At 37.2% G+C, this 22,500-nt stretch overlaps 2 protein-coding genes across 8 annotated transcripts in view; one reads left to right on the top strand and one right to left on the bottom strand.

Annotated features, from left to right (window-relative positions):
* vps8 (VPS8 subunit of CORVET complex) overlaps positions 1-19,854 on the top strand; it is a 117,772-nt gene extending 97,918 nt beyond the window's left edge. For 3 of the 5 annotated variants that reach the window (XM_088304110.1, XM_088304109.1, XM_088304111.1), the window contains 13 exons: positions 682-771; positions 1,326-1,372; positions 1,451-1,595; positions 4,689-4,778; positions 5,007-5,174; positions 6,735-6,783; positions 13,624-13,706; positions 16,240-16,320; positions 16,488-16,657; positions 17,021-17,204; positions 18,133-18,177; positions 19,264-19,344; positions 19,477-19,854. In XM_088304110.1, coding sequence (XP_088160236.1) covers positions 682-771; positions 1,326-1,372; positions 1,451-1,595; positions 4,689-4,778; positions 5,007-5,174; positions 6,735-6,783; positions 13,624-13,706; positions 16,240-16,320; positions 16,488-16,657; positions 17,021-17,204; positions 18,133-18,177; positions 19,264-19,344; positions 19,477-19,599 — 1,356 coding nt within the window. In that variant the 3' untranslated portion in view covers positions 19,600-19,854. The other 2 variants (XM_088304112.1, XR_015845003.1) reach the window with 2 other exon arrangements.
* A 527-nt stretch (positions 19,855-20,381) lies between these two features.
* Positions 20,382-22,500, bottom strand: part of pcca (propionyl-CoA carboxylase subunit alpha) — a 57,082-nt gene continuing 54,963 nt past the window's right edge. For all 3 annotated transcript variants that reach the window (XM_088304117.1, XM_088304116.1, XM_088304118.1), the window contains 3 exons: positions 21,966-22,106; positions 20,842-20,919; positions 20,382-20,730 (listed from right to left, as the gene is read on the bottom strand). In XM_088304117.1, coding sequence (XP_088160243.1) covers positions 20,662-20,730; positions 20,842-20,919; positions 21,966-22,106 — 288 coding nt within the window. In that variant the 3' untranslated portion in view covers positions 20,382-20,661. The remainder of the gene's footprint in view (positions 20,731-20,841; positions 20,920-21,965; positions 22,107-22,500) is intronic.

A 22,500-nucleotide genomic window follows, 5' to 3' on the forward strand; every position in this document is an offset into this window, starting at 1 on the left:
ATCCTAAATGGGGCTCTGCCTTTTTCTCACACCTTTTGCCATTATGCTGTTGTTTTATTTCTGTCAACGCGTCACGTCACTTAGGACGTTGAGGTGCCGTACAACTGTCGAAAATCCGGCAGTGCCATGTTTTACATTTTAAGTGATCACAAAACGCTTACAAAGATTAAAACTAAGGATATTTTCTCCGCGATTATCGTTCGTTTTAGTTGGTGTTGTGAGCAGATAATGATGTTTTAGGTAGTTATTGTTTTTCCCCAAAACATTCTTGTTTTTATTTTATTTCGTTAATGAAAAAGATTTTTTTTTTAATTTTGGTTTTCGTTATTTTTGTTTACAATCATAACCTTGCTAACGACAAGAAATTCAAACCCATCAAATTACTAATAGTTGACTTTTTCAGCATGGATAGCAGCAAAACAGTGGACCATGTAATACATGAGTACATAAAAACTTTCTGTGAAACATCATTCTGTGTAAATGTCCCATCTTGAAACGTGGACACCTAAGTTTTTTGTCCATTGCAACCTACATACAGTATGTACAAGATGTGTTTGCATTTGTTCAATTTAGTGGGTGTGGCTGATACTCAAGTGCGCTCAATAGTCCGAAAATCACTGTGCTTTTTTTCCATGAGCAATTTGGCATAAATATGATCTTCTTTCCGATGTATGTTTCCAGGAACTAATCATCTTTGACACAAGAAAGTCCGCTGACCTGGTTGTGTGTCACTTTGCCTACGAAGTGGATCAAATTATTAGTGTTCTTCCGGTAAGCTATACAGTCAAATGGACTCGTTTTATTTTTTGGGCATTTTCTTGTCTAGTTGGCCAGATGACAACCAAAACCAAATCTACTTTTCATTGAGATAATATTTTGCTTGTAAGATGCATTATCAACAACAACTGGACAATTAGAGAAGACTACAATTGGAGTCTTTCAAAGCATTTTAAGGGACTAAATGCACTCACATTGTTAAGTTCCAGTATTCAGAGTTTCAGACAGTAACGGCCTGCAAATGGTTATCATCCATATACTTTAGTTTGGCGGTGAGCCAATACTTTTGGCCGATTTTCTAGTATCTACTGAATATGCGTTCATGTGTTAGAATTAGTGTTTTATCCTGCTAATTTACATTACACAATATGGGAAGCGCTCCAGCTGTTGTGAAATGCGCTATATAAATAAAGTTGTATTGTTTATTAAATGCATTCAAAAACAACAAATAGAAGTGCGGTATACCAAAACATTGTAAAATTCTCTGATGTAAAGAGGAACACTTGATATAAACATTTAGTTCCATTCTTTGTTTTCTCTTTTTACAGGATGGCGAGCTACTTTTCAAGTTTTTGAGCTCATTCATGGAGTCATGGTCTGCTTGGTTGTTCTCATAAAAATCATTTTCAATCTTTTTTTGTGTCGTTTCACCGAACACACAAATGTTTTTTAGGGATCGTCATTATCCAGGGACCACCCTTCCTTTGGAACGTGATCTTCACATACGTCTGCTGGACTTATTGTGCCGGTTTGCCCCCCAACAGCTCTTGAGTTTCCTCCAAACATCACAGCAATATAAATTGGAGGAGGCCATACAAGTATGAAAATCTGTGATATTTACAAGTCTGTCAAATATTTAAATCTTACACTTTGAAATTATATGTACAATGTTTTTGTTTTTTACTATCTCTACAATTACTGAAAGTGAAAATGTAAGAAAATCTAGTTTGAAGAGGCCCTGCTGGCTCACAATCTCAATTCATCCCCAGCCCAAAAATGAATGCTGGGGTTGAGATCAGGGTTGTGTGCATGTTCCAAAACCCATCCCTAGCATGCGTTTATGGACTTAGCTTGTCATACTGGGCCAGAAAAGGGCTTTCCCAAAACTGTTTTGACAATGTTGGAATGAAACAATTGTCTAAAAGTTAACTAGAGAAGAGCTCAGGGCGATTGAACAGGAAATTAGCTGTCCAGTCCATTTTATTTGATGATACAGTTGATGTGTGCCTGGACACTATTGTCTTTAAACCAATGTTAAACAGGTTAAAGAGGTGACTGAGTGATGTTTTGGCATACTGTACAGGCAATAAGCTGTGGGGTCTGTTTGGGGTACCTGACAAAATTTATGTGTGGTGTTTCTAACGAAGAACTATGCCTTTTGGAGTCAAGTCATGATCATGCAAAAAAATGTAACCATCCCGCACTGTATTAAATAACACTGAAGCTTTACCTGTTATGGGTCTAGCACCATCCTCCACTTACCTCAACCCTATTAAGAACCCTTGGAGTTTAAAAGAAAGGTCAATGAGGGTGGACAACAGTGCACTTTACCCTTGTTGCGATTATTGTTAGGTTTATTTAACAGCGGCTGAATTTTACTGCCTGCAGGGTACACAGCCGCCACTAGGGGCATCCCTTTTTTGTTTTTTTAATTTAAAAGGCTCAAACAGACGAGAAACCCGTAAAAATCAGTCATTAGTATGAAGGCTGCTACATGTACCATACAAGAGTTTGAGTTAATTTTTAAATCTTAGAGGTTCATACCTTTTATATAAGCACACACACAGTACACAATGCAGTTTTCTGGTGAACGTTTATTCTTTGAATCTTTGAATCGACTTGGGAAGAATAAGTCATAAGAAAACTAACTATAGTGGAAAGAGTAACAAAGAAAAGTATATGATACGGTGAAATGTAAGAAAACAAACTAAACTGTTACCTTTTTAGAAATTTAGACATGTGGCTCCATAACTAACACAATTGGTGCTTGGAATTGGTTTAAAAAAGGGGTAACCCTTTTTAAACCAATTCCAAGCACCAATTTAGTTTGATATACTCTGATAATTTGCACTCACTGATTGTCCGAGGGATAGATGAGCTGTGAGAATGTCGTCCTGATTCACACCTTGTAGTCGAGTGAAGACAGGAGGTGTCAGGAACAGTTTGAGGGAAAAATGAAAGAAGGAAAAGACGAGAAAAAGCTGATCTCGTTTTAGACGTATGGGTGCGGTGCACTGGTCTGCTTCTCGTCTCAGGCCCTCTTGAGGGAGGAGCACTGGACAGCGTTCTGAGCGATTGCTGTGGCCAACAATTTTGTTAGAGGCCTTTCTGTGCCGCTGGTGTCTTTGCATTCCCCAGCGTCACCCAGAGACCAATCAGCACTTCACTGCTCATCATGTAAAGATTCTTGAAAATCAGAGCATGCCAAGCAGGGACCACGCGACTCTGGCGCTCAGGGACAAAAGAGAGAACAAAAGAATAGAGGAAGCATGAAAAGTGAGAGAGAGTGAGAGAGGCAGGAAGTTGCTTCATATGCTGTGTAACTCTCTCTGAGTGTCACGTGACTTTCGAATATAAGGATTCTGGGGGGTGCTTGACGTCCTTCAGACAGAATCTAATGTTTGCTGTTTGACACACCAGAAACACTGATGAGGATGGTTAACCGAGCTTCTAGAGGCTGTAAAAGGTTTCAACTGGCAACTGGCTATTATTGCTTGCAACCTTAAAATCAGATACATGCAGAAGTTATCCATTTATTAAACCTTCAATGGTTCAGAATTGGGTAGAAGAGATCGAAGTGTGAATCATTTAACATTGCCTTAATTTTCTGCAAAAATTCTGTAATGACAGAAATTTGATTGATTTCTACAGATTTATTTTTTAAACCTGATCTGTTTCATAATTTGTAATTTACTTTTGTTAGTTTTGATTAAATTAATAGGTTTTTTTTTGTTGTTTTGTTTTTTAAATATAATCCAACTTTATTATTGATGATTATAAATTGTATCCATTATATATCAGGGAGACCTTTGGTTCTCAAACTTTTTCACAATGTACCATCACAAAAAATACTTTGTATTATGATTATAAGTAATCTCTATAATCAATAAAAAGGCGGAAGTTTTATTCCCAAACCGTGCAGTTCAGTAAACCGCTGTAACGTAATGCACAATTTGAACAGTTACACTGTACTAAAATATAGGAAAGCAAAAAATCGAATTCATTATTCAATTAAAATGTATCGCACATTAGTTCAATAAAAATTTTTCCCAAATAAAGTTTTAAATGATTAAATGCAATTGTGTTGTACTGGTATTTTAAAATTAAATCCAACTGACCTGTATTTAACAAATACTTTAAATGTCCTGGATAAAAAAAAATAATAAAAAAAAGAATTGAATCATACCACTAGACGTAGCCTGCACACCACGAGTGGTACCTTTTGAATATTGCTAAATCCGACAAAACATTTAGGAAAATGAACAATACTGCTGGATGTCTAATCAAAAAAACACAGTGTTATATAAATAATCCTGACACTTAAAGTACCTCATATGTTAATTTTTGACTTGAAAAATACATAAAACAGGCAAGAGAAGACAGCTGCGTTTGTTTAAATGTTCCCAAGCAGCTTTGTCAGTTTAAAAACAAAATGTAAAAAAGAAAATTGTCAATTGCACTAGTAATTGACTCTTGCGTTATTTTTTTTAATTGTCATTTTACACAGTAGTACTTCATTTTTACTCCTGTAAATTACTGTTGTTGTAAATAAGATGTATTGTTTGATGTGTTCATTTAATTCTTCAATTGTCTTTTTGTACATTTTGTATGCATTCTTTAAACTTGTGCAATTGTGGGTTGTATTGACGTTTACCAGCAGCTAACTTGTGTCATTCTTTCTCTTTATCTAGATCACTGAGAAGTACCACCACAGTGAAGCGACAGGTTATCTGCTCGAGAAGAAGGAAGACTTTTATGGAGCATTTACAGTTTTGTTACAGGTAGTTATATTCATACAAAGAGAGAAATAGTGCAGTTATTCACCAAGACATTTGCTCGGAATCCCTGTTTTTTTCAAGTCATTTACTGAATTAATAACTAATACTCGTATGTCTGAAAAGTACATATTGTCCATTCATTCTATTGTTGCACTAGCGACACAATTTAAACTATAATGAAACAACAGTGTTTTCTTACAATCTGTCTCTACCTCAAATATTCCTTAATAGGCATTCAAAGTGCAGCTTTCTCTACTGACTGCCGACCCCACTGGCGGGCAGAACGGAGATGACAAAGAAAATGAGTCGACTCGATTGAAGAGAGTGGAAAATTCACTGAATGACCTCATTGCCCTGAGTCATCGTAACTCTCAGAAACTCCAGCAGCCACAAACCAAGGTAATAGCTGTTCTTGTCTCAACACTATTTTCCACTTCTCATCATAAATGTTCAAGTCATCCATGTCCCAACGATAAGATTTTTCTGCTGAGGATTGGGACGGTCTGTATGTTTACATAAGAGAAAATCTCATTGCTACAGTAGTAGATTTGTCAAAATTTTGTCAAATCACACCTGGATAAAACATTTGGACAAGAGTTATTCCATGTACAGTTAGTTTGGTGCAAGGGGTTATTAGCATGGCGTACTGAGATAGGGTGACTGTGACCACTTGAGCTGGTGTGTGTACTCCGTTCATCTCAAGTTTGGCACCAGGTTTGTGGATGGCCCTGCACGATTGGGCATGCACATAGATTAATACAGTCACCCCTTGCCAGGTATTAATGATAACGGCTACCTTGCATAACCAAGATAAGAAAAGGTAGAATCATAGCCCTCGCCCAGATTTGAGTTACTGCCATTTTATGGAACAATTTCATACAAAAGAACAAAAGAATATGGACAAATAAAAATAAAAGCCTAATTCCGCAATGTTGTGATTTGATTGAAGGCCTTGCAGTCAGTGAATATCTTCAAATTCTTATTTACTTGCTGTTTGTAGGTCCTTCTACTTAAATGTTTGTCTTCCGTAACTGAAAGTAAGATTAATTTATCGAAATTTGGCTGGTGATTTGGTATTTTAGTAATCCAGCAGTACTCTACAGTGTTGTGTTCGTCAACGATGACGATGACGAAAATACTTTGTTGATGCCCCTTTTTTCACGACGATGACGAGCTAAACGTGGCTCTTCAATGACGAAAACATGACGTGACGAACATGAGAACACGCCCGCCACTGGGACAACACGCAGGGTGCATGTGCCGCACACACTGGCACAACAAATCATAAGCACGTCTGCGGTCATTCGTCTCGGCTCGCACACACTCATACACTTTTCTTTGACGGACCATGGTGACAGTGACACTCGGTCGGCTACTTTGTTGTCTAAAGAAGACATGTATGATAGTTTCTACTTGTGCTAATGTATTAGAACACGTCCACTCCAAGTCTATGTTGTTAAACTGTTTTTATTTTGTTTATTTATGTTGCTTCGAAGCCACAAGAGTTTCTAGATAAAGTATTTTCATTCTCAGCTTATTTTGGAGCAATGAGCATTGACCACTTTATCTGTTTATAATGCATAATACTTAGCAAAGATTTTCAGTTCGACTACTATTGGGTGGAAACCTTGTAGGCCTAGTTGTAACAAAAATGGACTAAAAACCTTTCGTAAATAAATTTACAAAAACTAGACTAAAACTTTTTTTTGTGTTTTCGTCGACTAAAACTAGACTAAAACTCTCACAAATAAGAGTGACTAAATGTGATGAAAACTAATAAGCATTTTCGTCCAAATGACTAAGACTAAGACTAAATCTAAAATGACTACCAAAAACAACACTGGTACTGTACACTAAAAAAAATCTTAAACATAGGATGAATTTAAAAAAATGTTAATAATCTGCCCTTGTTATTAAAGCATGCGCAACAGTTTCATTTGTTTTTTTTCTTTCATACAGGAGCTCTGGTTTTCATTGTTGGAGACATTGATAACTCCCCAAAAAGAGGGTAAAGACGCTCACACTCCCAGTCGTTTGTGTTACTTTTGCAACTTTTGATTTCACAGAAGAAAAGGTGTCCTTGTTGAACTAATTTCAAAATTAGAATCACACACTGACAGTTCTTAAATCTTCCTATTTTGACTCATTTACTGGTTAATACCAGTATCTTGGTTATAGATACTTTTTAATAGAAATAGAAATCCCTTTATTGTTTTGTAATAGTTAATGATGATAGATCAAATTGATAAATTTGGATATGTTTGCATGACCTTTAGTTTTATTTGTATTTTTTTTACTTTTGGTTTATTAATTTGTTAAAAGCCAGGACAGATTTGTACCATGTTTGCAGGTAGCTCGCGCTTCAGTCGTCTTTTAAGCTTGAACACATGGCTCATACGCAGTTGCGGACATCTCGGTTTTGCTTTTATTGACAATTTTAACCTGTTCTGGAATTGTCGTTCTTTTTACCAGCCGGCCAACAGGCCATTCTCAGTTTCTCTCAATAGCTCTCCCCTATAGGCCTCCATTATCATTACCACACATACCACATATCTTCTCAATTCAAATCATCACATGCAGACGCTTCCCTGCCACATAAAAACAAAGTGCTTTTAACAGTGACAACAGTGGACAACATGCCTTTGTTTTTAGCAGTCCTTCAATTCTCTGCATCACCCTTTACAGACCTCATCATTCTACTTCTTTTATTAGTGAGTTTTCAGAATTTTTATCGATTTTACATTCCGCTTATAACAGAATTTTAATACCTGGTGGATTTTAACGTGCACATAGACGATATCTCAGACCCACTGTCCAGAGAATTTTTAAACGGCCTGTCCGTTGGTGTGCCCTCTGTTGTGTGTCAGACCACTACTGTGTATATTTTAACATCACCAGTTTTAATCAACAAGCAGCCCCGGTAAGAACAGTGAGGAAACGCTACCTAACTTCTGAGGTGGTTGCAAATTTTATTGAGATTTTAAAGAGCACTGCAGCTGATATTTTACCTGCCCCCTGTAATTTTATTGTTGATCATTTTAACAGGATTTTAAAATCAACATTCGACTCGGTTGCTCCACTTTTTAACAAAAAACTTAAAAATCAAGACTATACTCCCGTGGAGAAATTGGTTAATTAAGAAATCAAAAAGAAAATGCAGGAGTGGAGAAAGAGCAACCTTATAGTTCACTATGAAATATTATTTGAACAACTCAAATTCCACAATAAAACAGTCAAACAGGCAAGAACGTCTTATTTTTCAAATCTCATTACAGTTAATAAAAACAATCCTAGATATCTGTTAAAAAAGTCCTCAGAGACTGTAACTCCCCCCGCAGACACAACAAACACAATGGTTTTCTTGTTACGGATTTAATGAAGGCATCGAATCTCCATTGCACTGTGAAAACTGCATAAATGATAACACAATTTACACAAGTTACATTAATAAAAACAACATAAAGTAACTAACAATGTCACATCGTGAAAACAATATACAAACGAAAAAAATACCTCCTGCAAAAGAGGGAATTGAAGTGTCATAATTGTTGAGGTGATTGCTTGTCCTCCTTGTCTCCATTCTTAAAAAAATAAATGTCGACTGAAGTGACCGCAGGGTCAAACCAGTTGATTGTCTTTGCACTTGTGGGGTCAAAACCTGGAAGTATTTAAGAGGAAATGGAAGGCAAGGGCGTGTTCTCCAAACAATGCGATACTATGTACATAATTAAATGTAAATTAATTAAAATCAAATGCTAATATGTAAATTACTTGACTGCATAAATGTATTATACATATAATGCAAAGACTATTATGTAAATTACTTAACTGCTTAAATTAATTATACATATAATGCAAATACTAATATGTAAATTACTTAACTGCATAAATTAATTATACATATAATCAATTATAAATGACTAACAATGAAACAAATAAATTAAATCTATGCACAATTTTTACACAGACATCAACAGACGTTCTTTGTGAGGACTTTGCAGACCACTTCAGAAGTAAAATTGATGACGTAAGATGCAGTCTTTTAGCTCATCAAAATGTACTTTGTATGAACCCTGCACAGTCATTTTTACCTGAGGAAACACTGGAAGGTTTTGCCCTGGTTGATGCAAGGACACTTGGTCGAGTTGTCGTCCAGGTAAATCAATCAACCTGCCTTTTAGATCCTATTCCCACATCGCTTTTGAAGACATTTTATGGATTTTTCGAGGAACAGATTTTAAATTTACGTAATTGCTCTCTTCAGACGGGTGTCTTCCCCACCGCCTTTAAAATGATGGTGGTGAAGTCTCTTCTGAAGAAGAGCCATTCAGACCTGAGTGTTGGTAATAATTACAGACCTTTATCCAACTTACCGTTTTTAAGTAAGATTTTAGAAGAATTTGTAAATTATTTTTTGAATACAAATAATTTTTTTAGAGAAATATCAATCTGGTTTTAGGATGAACCACAGTACAGAGACAGCTCTTTTTTGATGATTTTTTTTTATTGTACATACAAACAGAACGGAAATGAATATAGTCATAAGTAAAAGATTCAAAAGGAAATAAGAGAAAAAAAGGAATGGCATAAGCACAATCTACATGTTCAATAGGGAGTAGGAAGAAGTAGAGAACTCATCGAGTCCTACCCCCTGTTCTCAGTGAATTTTTACTTAATTTAAATTAATACAATAGATCGTCCATATAAAATCTAATAATATATAATGATATTTACATTACACTCAGTGTTGTTATGCATATTACAAATTTCACATTTTAGGCAATTTACTTACTTATATTTGATTTATATAGTTTTTTTGTACTTTACTTTTGAACATGTTTTTGTACACAAGTGTTTTACATCTTTTCAGGTCAGTTTCAAAATCATTCCACAGAATTACACCTTTTACAGAAACACACGTATGCTTAATGTCTGTTCTTGGTTTGGTTTTTTATACAAATTTGTGCCCCTTAAGTTGTAATAACTTTCTCTCATTTCGAACAGCTTCTGAGTATTGCGGCAGATAATGTTATGTACTTAATACATTATTTGCGCAATTTTAAATTCAACAAGATCATAAAATTTCATAGTGTTTAATTTGATAAATAATGGATTTGTAGGTTCATTAAATTTTGATCGATTAATAATTCTGATTGCTTTTTTTTTGCAGCTTGAAAAGAGGTAGCGTGTTGGTTTTATAGGCATTTCCCCATATTTCCACACAATAAGTCAGGTATGGTAATAATAGTGAACAATATAATGTGTATAGAGACTTTTTATTTAGTACATCCTTGGTTTTATATAAGAGCCCAATAATTTTTGACATTTTATTTTTTACATTATCTATATGTATCTTACTACTCCAAGCAATTTGTTCTCAAACACTCTTTCTATTTCAGTTGCGTTTACATTGATTTTGACTTGGTGTTTGATTGGTCTAGTGCCAAAAACAATTAACTTTGTTTTGTCTAAATTGAGTGATATTTTGTTTATGTCCAACCATTTTTTAAATATCATCAATTCATTTTCCACAATAGTCAGAAGCTGTTTTAGTTTTTTTCCAGAACAATGGAAAGTTGTGTCGTCTGCATAGCTTAGTGCCACCTCGTGTTACATTTTAATGTACTGCACGGAGCCCTTTTAACGAATCAGACTGAAAATTTGTCACAACAGCCTCAATACATTGATCTTACTCTCTGCCGAATTTTTGACTTTTCGGCAAAAGGCGTGGCCATTACAGTGATGAAAAGTCTGATTGTACTCTGTGGCAACAAAAGCTCCGGCAACATGACTCAGATGATCCTATCATTCCAAAGTTTTTCACATTTGAGGATAGTCCAGCCCTGAAGACATCTACCAAATTATTTTTCACCGTAGTTGTAGCGCTGGTTAACTGGTTAAAGCAAATACAAGTTGTTTTGTTTGATGTTTTTCTCCGAGCAGGTCAACAAGGTCGCCCTCATACATGCTCGGATGAGTATTTAGGCCTTGAGGATGTCACAATACGAAATTCGTCATTTTTTGTGAAAAGTTGTGGGCGTGGCATTGCACAGTTCGGCAATAGAATAATGCTGATTTTGAGGTTCTAAATATGAATGAAAACTCGTGAAACTTTGCACACACATCAGGTCTGGCAAAATCATCAATATCATATAAGTTAGTTAGTTAGTTAGTTTAAAAATGGCTCCTCATCGCCCTCTAGAAATGTTAAAAAAAGCAGCCCTGGCTGAGTGTTTCACCTAGCTTTTTTCAATTTTATGGAGTATTTATAAGGCCAAGACCTACAAAAAAGTCTCTTGGAGCCATGAGCTAGGTTTTACAGGAAGTCAGCCATATTTAATTTACTTAAAAGGGGGCGCGTCACCACAATGGACTAAATGCTTAATAACTCCCCTGCACATGCTCTCAAAAAATCCAAAACTTCCCCTGTACATAAAACATCCCGACCTGAAGACATCTATATGTTATCGTATTATTTACACAGTGCCACCTCATGGTATCAAAAAATATATTTTTTTACATTTTAATATACTGCACGGAGCCCTTTTAACGAAGCCGACTGAAAATTTGTAAGAACAGCCTCAAGACGTTGATCTTAGTCTATGTCGAACTTTGTGACTTTTCGGTGAAGGGCGTAACCATTACGGTGCCACAAAAATTTATTAATCTCAGTGGCAACAAAAGCTATTGTAACATGACTCAGATGATCCTAACTTCTAGAATTTTTTCACATTTGAGGATAGTCCAACCCTGAAGACATCTACCAACTTATTTTTGATCGTAGTGGTAGCGCCACCAACTGGTTAAAGTTAATACAAATTATTTTCTATGAAGTTTTTCCCCGAGCAGGTTAACAAGGTCGCCCACATATTTGCTCGGATAAGTGTTTAGGCCTTCAGGATGTTAGAATACGAAATTCGTCATTTTTCGTGAAAAGCTGTGGGCGTGGCTTCGTACAGTTCACCAGTAAAACAACGCTGAATTTGAGTTTCTAAATATGAACGAAAACTCGTGAAACTTTGCATGCACTTCAGGCCTGATCATCAATATTTTATTAGTTTGTCATGCAATTTTTTTTAAAAATGGCTCGCTATCGCCCCATAGAAATAAAAAATAACAAAAAAAAATAACCCGGATCTGTTTCATCAAACTTTTTCAAAATTTGATGAAGTATGTACAAAGCCAAGACATAATAAAGTCTCTAAATTGAAAGGTAGTCGGCCATTTTGAATTTACTTCAAACATTGACGAGACTTTGACAACAAAAGCTGCTCTTACTTTCACTACAAAAAAAATTCCTCTTGAAGATTCCTCACGTTATTTCTTGTAAATATTTCACATTTCTAATGTGCCGGTACCCCAACGTTGCCAGGGTTGCAAGGGCCCTCTATAGCTGCTCGCAGCTCTAGTTGTCTTTTATTTTTTTCGGTTCTTTGTCTTTTAGCATCATAATTTTTCTTATATATTCTAGCTCCGTCGTTTTATCTAATATAATTGTCTTTTAATTTTTAGCTTCTTTGTATTTTAGCATTATCATTTTTCTTTTATATATTTTAGCTCCAGTGTTTCCTCATGGGGGGCCTCCGCGCTGGGATGTGTGGCTGGCCTTCTCACGGGGGGGCTCTCATCCTGAAGGCTCCGTAGGCTTTCTGTCTAACTAGTAATGTTTTGAGTCTAGCCGTTTTTGATCCGAAAATTGTCACTCTCCTGTGAAAGCTGGGAGAAACTGAAATGGCACTGCTCAACATTCGCTAACTAGCTATAATACAGCATTTGCTCATTCTCTACCAATCACCAGCCACTTACGCCCAGACACTGAAGCCCAGTTTCATTTAGCGACATGACTATCATGAGTCGACTGAAGTAAAATATCTGGCAGAACAGATGGCATAGGCACCAGCACGCTCGCGACTAGGGGTGGGAAAAATAATCGATATTGAAATAAATTGTTGCTAACTCCGTCGCAATAAATAATCGATAGCCTGGCGGCAATATCGATATTTCAAAACAACGCACATAATGGATTTACCTCGTCATCACCGTCCGTATTTAATCTCTCCTGTCCTGTCTGTGGGGGCGCCAATGCCGCAAACGGTTCTAAAATTGCCGGGATCAGGGGCCGGTGAAGAGTGTGAAGAATTTACAATAGAAAAAGAACTAATGCAAGAATGGTGGAAAACCCAGAAAAACAAATCAAGTTTCAAGAGTGTCCACTCGAAAGTGTGGAGACACTTCGCTTTTTACGAGGCCGGTGACGGGAGAACACTGGATAAAGAGTATGCAATTTGCAAGAACTTCTTTGCAAAGGTAAAATATAACATCAACACTACGAATCTACAAATCCACCTCGTTCGCGATCACGGTTACTACTCGCAGGTGATTAAAAAAAAGGTGAACCAAGACAGCTGTCAATCACTACTGCTTTTAAAGCAGAGTTTCCCTTTGGTGTGCTCTTACGTCGGAGCATGTTGTACAGTTAGTGTTCCTCAAGAAGAATATGCCTTGATGTTTCCACTGGGCGGGTTAATGTAAAGCACTTTAATGACAGTTGACACTGACATTTCAGGTTCAGAAAGCAGTGCAGTGTCTTGGTTTACATAAAACATGTTATTAATGTTTGTGCACTTTAATTATCGTTATCGTGGGCCACATATCGTCACAGTATCGAATCGTGATTTACCCGTATCGTCCCACCCCTACTCACGACCCTCGTGAGAATAAATCAGTTCAGACAATGGAAAATAGTCTTAAAAAAATCTACTATTTTCATTCAAATGTAAACCATACCAACACACAAATGTTACTGTTGGTGGTGCTGGTAATGACGATGCATTTTGTGCTTTTCCAGTCTTAAAGGACCTGACGATGAATGTTCTCAACAGTATGAGCAGCTTTGTTTCACTGCCTGATATCATCCAGCAGATATTGGAGGTATGTCTGCTGTTTGCTTTTAATTAGTCATTACTCATCTGTTTGATATTGGATATACTTTTGCTCCATCACTGGCAGTTCTAGACCATTTTGAATGGGGTAACAGGAGGTTCACTTGGGAGGTCGGAGGTTATAATCCCCCACATGCACCAACCAACAACTACTTTATATACGATGCACGATTATGAAAGTACTCTGAAAGTATCTATAAATACAAAAATTAATACTTAAACAACATATTTCACTTCTCTCTGGTTATTTATTTATTTTTTTTAAGTAGGACAAAGTGAAGGCAGATGAGTAAATTTAGGACGAAGCACTTTGCTAAAGAAAATCCAAATAAACACTTCCACTGTTTGAAATGTTTTTATGTTCACTTTATGGGTACAAAACATTCTGCTTTGCTTAAGTAGTGCTAGTTTTTTTTTTTTTGGTTTGTTTGCAAATATATTATAAATGGCTGGATTATTTTTTTTTTAATTAATTTTCCACGCTGGAACTTTTTGTACGCTGAACATTGACCCTTAAACATAATATAATATAATATGATATATTATATATAATATAATATGATATAATATAATATAATATAATATAATATAATATACACATTTCCAAATACCATTATCCATCCATTATCATAATCAGAATCAGAATCTGAACCGCTTCTGCTCACGAGGGTCGCAGGGGCACTGGAGCCTATCCCAGCTGTCTTCGGACAGTAGGCGTGGTAACCCTGAACTGGTTGCCAGCCAATCGCAGCAGTTAACGCAATCCTTTAATATAATTGCAGTCTCAGAAACTTGGATCAACAATAAAAGAGGCAAGAACTTTGAAATGGACGGATATGAAATGCTTTGTATCCAGACAGGAATTTTTGTTTTAAGGTAGTATGAAGAATGCCACAGGTGGTGGACAATATGGTAGATTGTGCCACAGTAGAAATATATAAGGAAAAAAAGACGAGGCCAAGACGCCCTCCGATCCGTCGAACCTTCCTCAACCCACCCGCAGCGATGGAGGAGAGATGCGCCATGAACTGCTGGCGGTCCTTTCAGAAAACGCCTTGTTTTTTGTCTACTAGATTAAGATCATGCAAGTCTAACATGGCAGGGCTCAACAGTGCGACCAGTATGCTCGCAAATGTAGTCTTTTCACTTTGAGCTGGTAAAAATTTAATGTGGTGGCTCCATGTGCATAAGCCCGTCTGTGACATGCGTCAGTTTACATCCCTCTTGTATAAAATAAATGAGTAAATATCCAAGTATGGATGTTTACTTCGCCATGTTAACGCCCACCTAATTTAACAAGCACTAATTGCTTTACTATGGACGGCTTTCTATTTGGCTCGCTCCATTCACTGACACACTGACATTTTGGCAACTAAGACTGCGCACTCTTGATCCAGTGTTACATGTTGAATTATAAATACTGCTTGGTACTTGTGTTGTAAAACGCAGTGTTTATAAGTTTTTGTTAGTGTTTATACAGCCATTTTGGGGTGGCACGTGCTTTTAGTCGGGGCTGCTTCGGAAGCGTCAATGTTCAGCAAACAAAAAGTTACAGTGTGGAAAATCTATTAAAAAAAACAAACAAATCCAGCCACATTGAAATGCATAATGGGCCATCTTGGCTCTTGTCCTCCTTTAAAGACCCTAGAATTATAGATTCGGTACAAGTTCTCATTGATATATAATTTATATATTTTAGTAGTACTACATTTATAAATAGAACTTTTTTATTAAACTTTAGATCCACAGCAAATGTCATTGTTATAAAGTAGAAATAGTTTAGGACCCAGCACAGACCCTTGGGGGACCCCGTGAGTTATCTTTAAGTTGTTTGATTTTAAATTGTTAAACTGTACACACTGATTCCTGTCATTTAGAGGATGGCTTGGTATCGCTGGATCTTGAAAGTACCTTAGACGGCCTTTAAGGAATTGACTTCATCACGAATGGGAGAATATGCTCCCCCCAAATGAGGCTCATTCGTGTATTTCAGAGGCCCGGTGACAAAGAAATGTTTGTGTTTGGGTCTGGAATTGAGCATCATGCCCTGCAAGTGTGCCTTAGCCCAAGTTAGGAACCGTCAAGGCACATAAATTTGCCAGCCATCTTGTGTGTTTGTGCCAAGCAGATAATGACGTGATGTACATTCTGTGTGTGTGGGTGTGTGTGTGCGTGCGCATGCATTGTTAAACTGTTGTTAGTGTCGAGCATTCATGCATTTGGCTCATGCAGCGGATGCATTGCCAAACTTATAAATAGGTACCCGGGCCTCCACATTGACAGCTTCGGCAATCATTTGAGTACGCTCGGAACGAAGGAGCAAACACGTTTAAGGTGGGGCAAAATTCAGAACGGCTTGCTCTGACTTGGAAAATAGGCAGCTGACAAAATATGAACGTGGTTGTTTTAATTTTACACTTAATGAGTGGGATGCCATTCCTTTGTCTGCGAGGAATTCAAAAGTTGACTTGTTTCATTAAGTTTCCATTCATGACATAACGTTTGAGCTTTTTGTTCAACAGAATCCCATTTATGAGAAAGGACCAATTGCAGAGATCCAAGTTCTTATTCTTGGGATGCTTGACACCTTCAACTATGAACAGGTGACCTATGCACACATCTTATTAGTTTAGCTCCCTATAGACGGGAAAGAAAGAAATACCGTAACGTAAATCATTCCCTTTACTAATACAGTAACGTGTTGCATGTGCATGCATAATTCATCAAACGTAAAGCATATTTGTAATATAATTGGTGTCTTTTGTTTTAGACTTTATTTGAAACAACCACTAGTCTGTTAAATCATGACCTCCACTGGTCCTTGGCTCATCTGCGCACTGCTGTGACAAGGGGACTACACCCGAGACAAGACTACTGCAACATTTGCCTCCAGCAGTACAAGAGGTGGCAGGACCCTGCTGAGCAGATCCTTCTATTTAGGTAACGCAAATCGGCATTCTGGAAATTACATACATTAAACTCAAACAATACTATCTTGATATTTGGGTAATGCTCATGATATACTGCATCTTGACATCTCAGTGCAGTTATTATGTGATAAACCATATTTTCCCTTGATAAATATGTACAGAAGAAATCATTACCTTTCTGATGACTATCAAATTACTGTATTTTTTTAAATTAATATCTCACTGTACACAGGGTCCTCAGCTAAATAATGTGTTCCACATCTAGAAACAGACTGACGGACTAATTACCGATTACATTTCGATTCGGATAGAAAAAAAATGACGAAGCGGCAAAATTAATGCAATGTGGTAATGCATCTTTCTGTCTTTTCAGCTGTGGCCACCTATACCATGTTCAGTGCCTGCAGCAGCAGCAAACTATGGACTCTGGGTTAGGGTGTGCTTTAGAGCAGCAGCAACAGCAGCAGTGGAGTTGCTACAAGTGTTCCACCATTCACAGAGCAAGAGGCGGGCAGTATATCATCCCAGAGAGAAGTCGCAGCACATCCCTTGCACAGGTCTGTATTTTGCCATTTTAGCGTACTGTCAAGGGGGAAAAAAAGCAAACTCCAATAATATCAGTTTGTATGCAGAACGGCTCGTTAATTTTGCACCAAAACAAGACCAATGACAATAGTGAGTCCTTAAAAAAATAATAATACCGTGATTATTGTGACATCCCTAATTAGCAGTTAGTTTGGTTTTTTTTTCTCTTCAATGCCGGATCAGATATAACAGTGGGCCAGAGGTTGCCTACCACTCTCTTACAGAATCACCCAAACTGATGGCCACCTCAAAATAGCCACCAGGGGCAAAAGAAGCATTTTTTTTTTCATCAGGTCCATCTTACCTTTATTTCCAAACGAATTGCAAAGAGGGGCCAAATTTGCTGAGATAAAACCATTAAGTTACCAGTTGCTTTAATTTTTCACGGTGTTTGTTCCCAGTAGCTTTGTGGTAGTTGCATATTGCATGCATGTTTTGTATCCTAACCAGTCACAATCTCTTGGGAAATTAGGCAGACACAGTTGGTTCATATTTCAATAAAAAAATATGCCAATTTACATCGATGATCCTTTCTGTGATCTTTGCTTTTCTTTTTCAGTTTCCATTTTAGAAATGAGCATGCAGCAAGTGGCGGGTTCAGAAATTCACTCTGATGTCTAACAGGACTGAAAGTGGAGTGTTCGGAGAGGCAGAGAGCGCACTGACCATATTTCTAAATGCACCCGAATTGCTTTTGTACATGTGTATTTCTTACTGTGGTCAAACTTACTGTCAGTGGCCACGCAATATTAATTTGCTTCCAGTGGCTTGAGGAAGGTAGAAATCTGAACATAGGCCGCAATTCACCCCTGGGCCAGACTTTGGACATGCAGAGTGCAAGCAATGTATGATTAAAGAGTTTTTTTAGTTTTGCTATTGTAATATCCTTTTCTGCCCCAGACTCGACTTTCATCTGTACATCATGATGAAGATCACAGAAAAAAGGTGAGGATTTAACAGGGATCTCACAACATAAACAATAGGTTGTACCGTATTTTCAGGACTATAAAGCGCACCTGTAATATAAGCCGCAGCAACTTTTTGAAAAAAAAATCGTTGTTTACTGCATGTACAGTGAATGCATATAATGGTACATAAACATTTAACACTGCAACAACTTTGCTAATTAAAACAGAACTGATCCAAGAGAAAAAAACATTGAGATTTATTTAGCGTATTTTCTGAACTATAGAACGCCCCCTACTGATGAAGGACAAATCAGCAGAAAAGCCACATCGTTGTATTCGCCGCATGGTTCAAAATCTAGAAAAAAAGTAGCGGTTTATAGTCCGTAAAATACGGTAATCTGTTATCATTTTAACATGGTCAATTTTTTCTTTGACAACATGCCACTTAGGAGCGCCACACATTTTTGCGTGTCATTTTGAGACCGCGATGGAACAGGGCAGCTTATTTGTGGAATACCACGCCAAGTTTTCCAGTGATCGATAATAAAATTCATTCCTCCAAAAAATTTGTGCCGTAGCAAGTGGAATGGAATCAAACAGGAATACTGTACGAGCATGTTTTTAAAATATTACAGTATCAGACAAGTATTATTTAATTTATCAAGAATTCTGCATACCTTATACAAAGTGAGTGCTCTAATTGATTTGTCACTCTCAGGTATTTGTTTATCTATTGCATTTAGAATGGGCTTATTATTGTGGTGGTAGTACAATACAGTAATAAGCAAATTATTAAATGTTAAATGCATCATAATAAGGTGACTAAAATATTAGTGGTCACTGGCATGCCTAACCTGAACAACAAAGTACAACCACACTAAAAGAACACATTCTGAAAAGCAAGAACCCAGCTCACAGTGTAAAATCAAAACTGTTTAATTTGGTCAGAAAGTTTAGACAGCCCTTTTAGGTTTTGTGGTCAAACCTCTATTACACATTATATTGAGTGTTACAATTGGTCATATGTGATTCTGTTTCAAGTTTTTAATGGCATTGGATCAAAATAAACAGTTTTCTGTATTATATACAATTTGTCTTGTGGTTTTTCCTTATTGTGATGCAGGTTTTTGATGAGGTAATGTTGGACTTTCAGCAAGAACAGTCCTGGGATCAGCTACGTTGTTTATACAAAGGACCATCAAGGGTAAGTAATTCCCATCACTAACACTGGGAAAGCAACAAATTGTCTTTACTCAGGCCAGGTGCGCATGCAATCGCGCCTGGCTGTGTTCTTTATTAATTGTGTTGTGCTCTCCCTCTCTCATCCCACCCCCAGTTATCCGTCCTGACAGAACTCTCTTGCCACAGCAAAGAGAAAGCAGGAATTCTCATTCAATCTCATCCAGCACAAGAGGGATTCAGTCTTAAACTATCTCCTCCACCTCTGTTGGAAGAATAGCAATGTGTAGCGTTAGCTCTTCGGCTTAGAGAAGAGCATGTCAAAATTATCATTTTGTCTTGATTCTAAACAGCACATTGTCACTGCTCTGTGAAAACATGTCTGTCCATTTTTTAATTTAAAAAACAAAACAAAAAAATCAATGTGATGTTCATAACACGGAAACCCCGTTCACGTAAAACCTTTGAAAAAAATGAGATAAATATCTTCTGTATTCATTTAAATATTACAAATAAATAACCAATGTAAAAATGACTGACATTTTTTTTTCTAATCAAAATATATTTCTCACAATTGTGTTCTATAGGCTGCGGCCCCATTAAAAATGGAAACAAATTTTGACAAGATTTATCATGGTATTATTTTTTTTTACATCACAAAAATTTGCCATTTGAACACAGGTGTGTGTAGTGAAAGCCAAGCTTCACCTTTCTGCACTACTGGTTCTCAACAAAACAGCATTTCTCCGCATCACAGCTGTAATTAATACAGTAGGTTGTTTTAATCACTAATTGACGCATGTTCGTGACTGTGCATTTATCCGATTACCAGATCTTATTTATTTGAGGTCAATAGTATGTTTTTCGTCATATCCGCAACAAAATGTAGCCATTTAGACATATAATGCATGATTGTTCAGCGCAGAATATTTCTGCAGTCAAGACTGGAAAATGTGTCCCACAGTGTTTATACCTCTTCAGTCAAAAAATTCACATCAACAAAACATAGTAAACTAGAAATGCAGCTGGTGAATCAGAAAATATTAAAAAAAAAATAATAAATAGATGGTGAGATGATTTTATTATGTACAAATAAAAGTAACAGGAACATATATTGGAGGATAGCTGAAAAAACACAGGAAATAGATGATAAACAGGAATAAGATTTTACTCAGTTATATAGTTGATAAAGCTCAACGCTCAGGCATTGTTGAGGGGACCGATCTCTGCTGGGCACACTGTGTGACAGGAGAGGTTCATCAAAAGTAGAGTTTTTTTTTTTTTCCCCCCTAGTATTGATCATACATTATGGACTCAAGAGGTATAAATGCTACGGCTGGATTTATTCAAGCTCCACAAGCAAATCTCCTTCGCCAACCGTCTCCCCTGGTTTACAGTGGACACGCTTTACCTAACAAGACCAAAAAATGGACAACAATAACAGTATAATACTCAAAGTGATATTTTATTTCATCCATTGGTGACTTGACCATTATTGTGTTCACTAAATAATTACACTTACCCTTGCTTGTTTGACAGCCGTCATACTGTTCTGCATTTTCATGGCCTCAATGACACAAATCTCTTGACCTTCTGCAACCTACATGTTCACAGCAACAAAAATATGAAAACTGCATTAATGCATTTGCAATGATTGTTTTAAACTACCCTAATGATGACTAGCTACAGGGGGAGACAAGACACCACCGCACAGAGTAATTACAGGTCTTGATTACTTTTAATACATGATATATTTTTTTTTATTTTAATCATAACCCCGTAATCAGGTCTGAGGTACTGTCTAGGGACCAGTGCTGCGCACAATATAAAAATGCTCACCATATGATATAACCCTCTCTCTTTTCTTCTGTGTTCAAAAAGTGTACATTAATGAAGCATTAGTTGTGACTTTTGACACTCCAAACCTCGAACTCTACACCAACATTATTTGATAAATGAATGAAGGTTAATGTAATTACAGCAACAAGACTATTTACTACAAGACTATTTACATCACCCGGTAATACTTGTTTATGGCACTGCTCTGAAGGAGCAAGAATGTAAACGTTGTGAATTACAATACGTTACAATGAACATTGTAGGTGGGCATTTTCTGCGTGATGCTATTGATTTTGTGTAAAGGTTTCTGGACAGGGGCTGCACGTGTGGAGAAAGTGGAGAGGTCGTGGGTTCACTTCCAGCTCCGGCCTTCCTGTGTGGAGTTTGCATGTTCTCCCTGTGCCTGCGTGGGTTTCCTCCCACATTCCAAAAAGATGCATAGCAGGTTGATTGGACACTCTATATTGCCCCTTGGTATGAGTGTGAGCGCGGATGCTTGTTGGTGTGCCCTGCGATTAGCTGGCAACCAGTTCAGGGTGTCCCCCGCCTACTGCCCGAAGATAGCTGGGATAGGCTCCAGCACGCCCCCCCGCCCCCTCCCTCCCTCGGCGACCCTTGTGAGGACAAGTGGTACAGATTTCTGGACAGTAAAAAAAAAAAAAAACGGGGCTAATTGCCTTCTGAAAGTCTCAAATTACTCTACATTCACCTTTGGTGTCATAGGTGCAAAGTAAGAGCCATTTGCTTTGGCCATAGTTGCAGTATGTTATCCTACGTGACAGACAAAGTGCACATATCATGCATTACCTTATCACCAGGCTTAACAGTAACTGCCACCACTGTGCCAGGCATTGGTGAACGCAGGATGCTGCTGGTGTCTTCAGGCACTTTATCTGGCATGTAAGAGTTTAATTTTGCAGCCAACTTGGATAGAATGCGAACCTTGAACTGCAAAAGAAAAAAAATGTGAACAGCATGAGAGGCAAAAAGCCCTTTTGAACATTCCATCTACAGAAACCATTTTATTATGCAGTATATTCAAGGGTGAATATCAAAAGAAAATTACATCTGTATATACAGTAATTTAGCCTAATCAGTGTAAATCTTTCATTATGTCCACTGAAAACATAAATTCAACTTAATTCCGGTATTTACCCTGGTAGAACTATGCTTGCTGATTTCATTACACAATTTAAAATCACCTCATTACCACATTAATTAAACATGATGAGACACCTCGACATGACATAACAAATGCATCTAATATTAGACGCCCAGCTTCTCTTTGGTCAGTTTGACAGACTGACAGGCTAATCTTCTAACCATGACAGTGCCATTCCCA

The sequence above is a fragment of the Idiotropiscis lumnitzeri genome, chromosome 9 (assembly GCF_059441095.1).
Source record: "Idiotropiscis lumnitzeri isolate Australia: NSW breed Sydney's pygmy pipehorse chromosome 9, RoL_Ilum_1.0, whole genome shotgun sequence".
In the NCBI taxonomy this organism is placed as follows: domain Eukaryota; kingdom Metazoa; phylum Chordata; class Actinopteri; order Syngnathiformes; family Syngnathidae; genus Idiotropiscis; species Idiotropiscis lumnitzeri.